Source organism: Neodiprion fabricii, chromosome 4, assembly GCF_021155785.1.
Source record: "Neodiprion fabricii isolate iyNeoFabr1 chromosome 4, iyNeoFabr1.1, whole genome shotgun sequence".
NCBI classification, from domain to species: Eukaryota; Metazoa; Arthropoda; class Insecta; order Hymenoptera; family Diprionidae; genus Neodiprion; species Neodiprion fabricii.
Window position 1 is genome coordinate 20,073,445 of NC_060242.1, and position 8,354 is coordinate 20,081,798.

The 8,354-nt window shown below is 38.5% G+C and overlaps 2 protein-coding genes across 2 annotated transcripts; one reads left to right on the forward strand and one right to left on the reverse strand.

Annotated features, from left to right (window-relative positions):
- The first annotated feature begins 637 nt into the window (after positions 1–637).
- Positions 638–6,064, forward strand: LOC124180515 (ubiquitin carboxyl-terminal hydrolase 10). Its single transcript, XM_046566138.1, has 9 exons — positions 638–1,222; positions 1,557–1,743; positions 2,503–4,080; positions 4,184–4,385; positions 4,487–4,736; positions 4,824–4,913; positions 5,050–5,214; positions 5,305–5,533; positions 5,621–6,064. The coding sequence occupies exons 1-9, from the start codon at positions 1,205–1,207 to the stop codon at positions 5,905–5,907; spliced, it is 3,006 nt and encodes a 1,001-aa protein (XP_046422094.1). The 5' UTR covers positions 638–1,204; the 3' UTR covers positions 5,908–6,064.
- A 265-nt stretch (positions 6,065–6,329) lies between these two features.
- LOC124180531 (anamorsin) lies at positions 6,330–8,097 on the reverse strand. The gene is made up of 5 exons (XM_046566172.1): positions 7,815–8,097; positions 7,403–7,734; positions 7,148–7,292; positions 6,865–6,977; positions 6,330–6,777 (listed from the first exon to the last, which is right to left on the reverse strand). Exons 1-5 carry the CDS (start codon positions 7,966–7,968, stop codon positions 6,682–6,684), a joined length of 840 nt encoding a protein of 279 aa, XP_046422128.1. The 5' UTR covers positions 7,969–8,097; the 3' UTR covers positions 6,330–6,681.
- Between the last annotated feature and the right edge of the window lie 257 nt (positions 8,098–8,354).

An 8,354-nucleotide genomic window follows, 5' to 3' on the forward strand; every position in this document is an offset into this window, starting at 1 on the left:
GCGTGGCTTAAAAAATTACACCTAGCGGTGAAAATATGCATTAGAGTGAATAAGTCACACTGTACATAAAAAAAATGTAAGCAACTGTATTTTTATAAAATTGAATTTTGTTTTTGTAATTTTAAAATATAAAATGAAACTTTCATTGCAAGAAATTTGTATATTTGCACATAAACAAGTACATAGTCCAAGTCAGCTGATGCGATTCAACCTACTCGCTTACAATTAGATGTCAGTCATTTTGTGCCATTTGAACTATCCAAAATCACCCCACCAACGTGTCGGTCCATTCATTATTGGGCTATCTGGCAGAGGCGTGGCTTAAAAAATGGCTCCTAGCGGTGAAAATATGCATTAGAGTGAATAAGTCACACTGTACATAAAAAAAATGTAAGCAACTGTATTTTTATAAAATTGAATTTTGTTTTTGTAATTTTAAAATATAAAATGAAACTTTCATTACAAGAAATTTGTAAATTTGCACATAAACAAGTTCATAGTCCAAGTCAGCTGATGCGATTCGACCTACTCACTCACATGTTGAATATCGCCACCAGATAGCGTATCCAAGCGCTAGCGGTCCCATCGAGAGAAGAGGTGGTAGGGGTTGCACGTTCAGTGGGCTGCACACTGGAGTTTCGATACGACGCTTCACTTCGCGCAGAGCTCTGATGGAGTGAGGTGGATCGTCGAGTGTGTGAGGTGAAGTGCGTTCCAAACTTGTAGTCAAAGAGAATACAACTCAAACATTAATCACGTACATTTTTTTATTACATCACTATTTTGGCCACTCCTGATTTTAAAATATTTTTACAAGTTCCACTCTTAGACTAGTCCCACTAACGCATCCGAAATATTGAACGCCACCTATGAGAATTTCGTATTGTTAGTGACGGAAGATATTCGTATCAACTTGTGGCACTGGTTTGTGGCGAAACTGTTCTAGTCTCACACGGTGTAGTTCGTGGCGAGTAAATTTCATACAAATTTTCCACTTCGGATGAGAAAAACGGGTAGATTTTTCGCAGTGACTTTCAACAAACTTGTTGAGATAACCGAAAGCCTGCCGAAAGTTCAGTGAAATATTAGTGAAAGGTGCATAAATTTAAAGACACAGAGTTCTATTTGTTCTCCGGGACCGGTACAGTGGCCGTACGATTTAATTAAAATTAAATCGGGCACGTTTAAAGAATTACCAAATGAAATGGATATAAAATATAAGGTAAGCGAGATAAGTTTGTGACAATCTTTATTAGTCCACGTTTGTCTTCTGGCTTGTTAGTTATTATTGAAACTAACTGGGCCGTAATATCTAACCGGCAATATACGAGGCAAAATAATCGACATCGTCTTATGCCATACAAATAATTCAACAAGCATGCGAATTTATCACAATTCCGAAGCGTTGAGGTTAGCGGAATGCGCATCGCATGCAGCGCATTCTAACATTTCTAACCTCACTAATTTCGGTGCATACGTGAGGCAGGTTTCGCCACTTTGATTGTTCCCCGATTTCGAAAAACGTAAATATTCACAAACTCGTAATTCTGTTTCAGAGCGAGTATGAGTTTTTGGATATGTCGGGTTTAGACGACAGAACTAAATGCGAAATAATTGTCGTTCTTAACTCCGGTACCGCCACGGAAGTATTACAGTTACCGTGGGATACTGGAGAGACAGAATACTACGGTGCAGAGGTCATATCGGAAGCTTTAGACACTAATCGAAGCTGGCAAACCTACGGTAAGAAGAAATTTGAGTTTTCGTTAAGGGGTACAGTGCACGCTAGATATATGACCCTGCCGCGGGGCCCGAGGAGAGAAAAATTCTCCGTAATGGCTAGTTGCTAAACGCTCCTACTGCACGGCAGGGGGCACTAGGGGGTGACAGTGCAGCGCAGTGGATGATGGGCACGCTGAGGTGGGGGATGAGCGCGTTGAGGTGGCCGATGAGCGCGCTGAGGTGGGGGATGCCGCATTTGAATTGCGACCGTGCGTATGGAGGGGGGCACCCGCTCGCATTCGAATAACCTTATACTGACTGGCCATTTATCTAGCGCCCACTGTATATACAAATAGACATTTGAAAAAGCAGGTGAATTCAGGAGACTCGAGAACCAACAGTCCAATTAGATTCGGGTTTGTTTTACTTGAAAGTATTTCGATTAAGTTTAATTTCCAGTATTCATTTTGTTAAAATTATCAAACAAGAAGCATTGTTATTTATAATAACGTAAAACATTTTGCTTGGCAATATGTTTAGCAATGCTTGCAACATCTCAAATAATTTCAATCAAATAACCCAAATCGATTCAATAAAAAAATAAAAACGTAACTGAAGCCTAATCTACATACTTTCAAATGAAACAAACCCCAATAGAATTGGATAAAATGGTTCTCATGCTATAAATCTCCAAAATTTATCCACTTTTTCAACCCTGTAATTGAATAAACCACCTTCTTCTAATTAACTCTTTAAAATCCTTTATCTTGTATCTTCCAGACCCGGAACAGAGCCAAATGTCTTATGAAGGCGAGATGGTAACGTCAGGAGCGGCAGTCATGGCGCGGATGCCACAAATCGATATGCCTTACGCTCACACTCATCGTCAAATGATGACTCCAGTTTACACCGGAATGGTTCTCACTCAACCTAACATGTACGAAATGGGTCCAGAATTTAGCACACAGACTTACATGCAGGGTATGGGTTTCCCACATCCGTTATACCTCCAAGAAACTGAGATTCACGAGGTGCCGCTGGGCAGGGAGAACAGAAGACGAGGCCATCACCGCGGCCGAGGCAGCAAACGGGATGCCAGCAGCCGCTACATGGACTCGGGCAACGAAATAGGACCTGCTTACCACTCTGCTCAGGCTCAGTACCACAGAATGCAGAGAAACATGTGTTCCCCGACGATTTACTACCAGACGGAACACTCGAATCCTCAGCGACAGCGTTCTTACTACCCATCGACGACCCTCTATTCCCCGTCCTCACAGCACCCCGTTTATAACCAGGTTAGTCAGCACCCGGGAGCCGGTACTCAGTACACGCAACACAATTCTACGACTCCAGCATCTCGCTCGCGTCCGGAGTTGGCAAAGAGTTCGGTGCAAAAAGAGGATCCCGTCCCTCGCCCAAATGCCAGTAACTATGGTCCGCCACCTCTAAGTATTCAGAAAAAGCCAGAGCCGATAAACTCCCCTCAAACAAATATAGACTGTGTCACAACCGTGATCGTTAATAACAGTGCGAGCAAGCAGAAGCTTGATAACAGCGTTGCTACTGACTCTGTCTCCAGTAGCAATAACAGTTTTAATAATAGTAATAATAATAATTGTTCTAGTAGTACTATTAGTAGTATCAATAGTAGGTACAGTAACAATAATAAGACTATCAATAATAATAATATCAACAACAACAAAGTGCCTCCTGTGAACATGACGATAGAGCACAATATCGTCGCTACGGTTAATAAGAGTTGCGAACTTTCAGAGAAAACTGATGTACCGTATGTCAATATTAACAGCAGTATTCAAGTCAAACAAAAGACGGAGAATAACGTCGAGTTCAGGAAGGAAACCGTCTCCCTTAATCAGACAAATGTTCCCAAAACTACGGTCAAACCAGAACCAGTTGCAAAAATTGATGAACCACAAGAGGAGAGTGTAAAAATTAGTGTTCAGGCAGTTGAAAAACAAAAGGAAAGTGTTCCAACACCACAGTTGCTGATAACTCCTGTTACTCGCGCAGCACCGGAATCCAGTCCATCTTGGGCTAGTATTTTGAAAAAAACAAATAATGAACCCTTTCCTTCCGGCATAACAAACGGCAAACCTACAGCACGCATTTGTCCAATGTGCGTTGATGTTGCATCAGATTGTGAAGCTACGCTAAAAACGAATTTTTCGCCCAACGAAGCACCTGGAACTCGACAATTACATGGAAAGCCTAGAGCCTTTCCGGCACTCGAACCTATCAACCATGCAACGACAGCCTCAAATCGAACTGAGGTGCAGAAAGAGTGTAATAATTCTTCAAACAAGTTTAATGACCTCGACGCATTCAAAACAGGAGGTAAGATTCTATCTTGTCTCAAATGTTGCTAGATTTCACTGTAATGGAAAAAATTTTCCTAGAGATCTGAGCAAATCTAATACTAGTTTTTTTTTCTTTTCAGAGTTCTTATCAAAATATCAAATGAAGAAACAAACTGTCAGTCTTTTACCTCGAGGGCTGATCAATCGAAACAATTACTGTTACATCAACAGCATACTGCAGGCACTCCTTGCTTGCCCACCGTTCTATAATCTCCTCATGGCTATGCCTTATTCCAAGAATACTGCACGTAATAGTACCTCCAACAATTTGATAACCAATATGTGCGTATATTATTTTATTCTTCACACTGTAGTAATTCATAATTTGAATAGATGTTTAAACCATTTACGAATGTATACTCAATCGAAAATTCTTTTCGCAGGATTCGATTTGTACATGAATTCTCTCCGCTAGCAGCTGGGGCTCGATTGCCAAGGAAAGACAAAACACATAAATGTGCCGATGAAACTGTCGTTAATGTACAATCTGGCATTGCCTTTGAGCCTACTTATGTCTACACTATGTTAAAGAATACGTCGTGTGCTAGTGTGTTTTCTGTCGAAGGCAGGCAGGAAGATGCCGAAGAATTTCTCTCTTGTCTGCTTAATGGCATTAGTGATGAAATGCTTGAAGTATGTAATTTATATTTTTTTTATACAAAGCAAAACAGTTCTTTTCTTTATGAATATTTACTGAACCAGTGTCTTTCATTTTTTCAGATGATGAAATTGGGAAGCAATGAAACTACTCCCACTACCACTGAGAACGAATTTCTTCAAACAAATCAGGGCGATCAGGAAGAGTGGAAAGTATGTATGATGATAATCATTTATTTTTAGTTCCGTTTCAAACGTTGCGTGCATTTTATTTCCTTAACACGTGGGATTTATTATAACTAATTGGTCAATTGAAATTTATCTCATTGCTGCATTGATATTGTTCTAGATCATGGGACCAAAGAATAAAGGATCCATCACACGATGTACAGAATTCGGACGAACACCTTTATCAGATATATTCCGCGGGCAATTGAGATACAGGGTATCCCGCGCAGGAGAACAGCCGACGGATAATGTTCAGCCTTTCTTCACTTTGCAGTTGGACATTGAGGTATTTTCAGAAACAATGAAACGCCTTTTTTTAACCGATCAAAAGTTTGGACGCAATATTTGGCATAATAATTGTTTTTGAATCTTTCAGAAAGCTGAATCTGTAAAAGGAGCTCTGGAAATATTAGTCGGCCGAGATCAGCTCGAGGGAATGACGTGCAGCAAAACAAAACGGGAGATCGAAGCATGGAAGCAAGTCACCCTCGAGGAGCTTCCGGTGATTTTAATTCTCCATCTCAAGTGGTTTGACTACAAACTAGATGGATGTTCGAAGATTTTAAAGAGCGTAGAGTTTCCGATTGACCTCAAAATAGACAGCAGTAAGTCAGAGAGTGTAATTTTGTGATGTTTACTTGTTTTCAGAAAATTCAAAACAACTGATCAATCATTTCTCTTCAATGTTTCAGAAATTCTGTCGTCAAATGCGTCTAAAAAACTTTCGCCTAAACAAAAACAATATAAATTATTTGCCGTGACATATCACGATGGAAAAGAAGCCACTAAAGGGCATTACGTCACGGATGCTTTTCACGTTGGTTACGGAGGCTGGGTGAGGTACGACGATAGCTCACTTAGGGGAGTCTCAGAACGTAATGTGTTGAACCCGCTGCCGCCCAGAGTACCGTATCTTTTATATTACAGAAGATTGGATACCATCGGTAATAACCAGCTTAACAACGACAGGATTCGTTAAGTAGTTGATAAGAAATTTAGTAGATAAAACTGCATCTTTTTCTATAGTTTCTATATACATATATAAATTTCAACATTTTTTCACCATACAATTTATATTTAGCTATGAAAATTTATCAAATGACTCGTTACTAGATATTATAAAAATTGCCTTAATTTTTCTCTACAATGATAGTAATAATCATGATGATAATAATATTTGATGTATAATTTATCAGATTCTTAAATGAAATATTAAGAAAATTAATGGAAATAATTTTGATTACTTTTGCGACGTCTTCAATAATTTTATAATGAAAAATCGCAGTTTTCAGAATGTAAAAATTTTATGAGGAAAGTTAATAAACAATGCGGGAATCTGATATGACATTGGAGCGATACTTTACCTCTGAATTTTTCACTGAATTATTGACAATTATTCCCTCTGGTTTACTCATTTTTTATTTTGAGTTCAAATTGTTTGTATTTGTGTTTTACATCTCTTAACATGTTTGATAGATCAGCAAACAAAAAAAACAATGATAATAATAATAATAATAATAATAATATTGGAACAGCTCCATTGTACAGTCGTTTATTTTAAAAGGGGGGTTTTTTTTCTTTTCATTTCAACCCTTCTATTTAATTAATAATTTAATTATATCTGATCTATAAGATATCGTCTATATGTCTATTGTAATCAAACAGGGAATGAAAATCTTGTTTGTAATTCGACCGTAAAATGTGGCTTCCATCATTAAGAATCAACTAATAGGTGTTTGACACAAGATCCGCATTAATTGTTAGGCAGCAAGATTTTTTCTCCTGGCTTAAAAGCTGGCATTCCTAAATACGGGCAGCTCGCACAACGGAAAGCATCTCCCAAATAACACTGAAATAATGTAATAAAATAAAATTTGACCTATGAAAGAACAAGCAAAAATACTTTTACTGTAATTAGATGTACAAATACACATACGCTTCCACAGGAAGATTTTTCCACTTTCTGCGTGACAGTTTCTCCCGATAATTCCTCGGCTAATCCACAACTGCAATCTTTACATGCCTTCCGCTTCCCAGTTGTAGCGCAAACTAAAATTAAAAAAAAACGGAATGAATTTAGCAGTTTATAAAATTATACAAATTAATTTAGCTTTTAATAATACGAATCTTTTTTTATAATCTAATCCTTAGGTTGTTAATTCTTGATGATTCTTTGTGGTTCTAGCCAACCCGGGTGAATCAATATGCAATTCAATTACCTTTAAGGGAAGCTACTTGTGGTTTTTGAATGTCACTTTCATCCAAAAGAGTATCCTCATCTATTAAATCTTCCTCTACCGCATCATCCAGTTTCCATACATTTACAGCGGATTTAGCCAATGGAAGGGCCATCGAGGAACCTACCTGCCAATAGAAAATATGCAATAACTTTGTTAGATTATAAATCATACATTTCCAAAATTTTATAACGCAATCAATATCTATGGAAGAAATCTGTCATGTCACAAACTTGCCTCGAATTGTGGTTTCTTGCCTATAATTTGGCATACTTTGACCTCATCTACGTTATATTGTTCAGAAAGACTTTTTCGAAGTTCGGATGAGACTGCGGAAGCTTTGCAGTCTGGAGATTCTAGGAGGAATCCATTTAGTTTGAATTTTAAAATCAGTTCCGCACATGTCCCGAGATTTTGATGACCGGATTGCGTTACGACCGGCTCCTGAATAACAATCTTTCCACCAGGTGATAAAATGCGGAGTGCCTCAGCGAGGAGGATATTATTATGGATAATTGGATGCAGAAATCCTGATAAAATTGTGTCGACGGAAGAGGCGTCGTGATTTGCTGCAATAAGGTTATAACGACAATAATTCATGATTATGAGACTGGAGAACTTCATCACTGCAATAGTTGTTCAAACTTACATTTTATGATCTGATTCGAATTTTCCAGTGAAACGCTTCCAGAGTTTCCAACCTTAGATTTGGTCTGTGAAACAAACTCCTGCAATTCTTCAAGCGGTGTTCCAGGACACCATATTATTAAAACCTTGTTACCTTCGGTCACAAAATTTTCCATCTTCCCCCGTATACCTGGTCGAGAGTGAATGACAACGTGATTTATGTATTTAAATATGGATTGGAACAACACTCACTGTACTCAATGACTGACAGAAGCACACGTTTATCGTCTGACGTCGAGCTTCGACTCAATTGCGTGTTAAGCTTAGATTTCATGGGCAGCAAAACGCAGAGTGTGGACACTTTATTGTTTCATGGACGTCGTCGGTTTGACGTAAGGTTGGCCAAGCAACTGAAACTTTTTTCAATTTCGACTATACCAATCGTTTGGTAGTCGATTGGTGGTGATTGGTAGCCTAATCAAATCATTTGGTAGTCAATTTATATCAAATAAACAAATCGAGGCGCTCGGTTGGCCAGATTTTTTTAATTTTCACTTCAGTT

Excerpts from the sequence above, each read along its gene's own strand:
- LOC124180515 (XM_046566138.1), top strand. Across the intron at positions 4,081-4,183 it reads CGACGCATTCAAAACAGGAG|AGTTCTTATCAAAATATCAA; the intron begins GTAAGATTCTAT and ends TTTTCTTTTCAG. Across the intron at positions 5,534-5,620 it reads TGACCTCAAAATAGACAGCA|AAATTCTGTCGTCAAATGCG; the intron begins GTAAGTCAGAGA and ends TCAATGTTTCAG.
- LOC124180531 (XM_046566172.1), bottom strand. The coding sequence starts at position 7,968 with ATGGAAAATTTTGTGACCGAAGGTAACAAGGTTTTAATAATATGGTGT. Across the intron at positions 7,735-7,814 it reads TTCGAATCAGATCATAAAAT|CAAATCACGACGCCTCTTCC; the intron begins GTAAGTTTGAAC and ends ACCTTATTGCAG. Across the intron at positions 7,293-7,402 it reads GCAAGAAACCACAATTCGAG|GTAGGTTCCTCGATGGCCCT; the intron begins GCAAGTTTGTGA and ends TTCTATTGGCAG.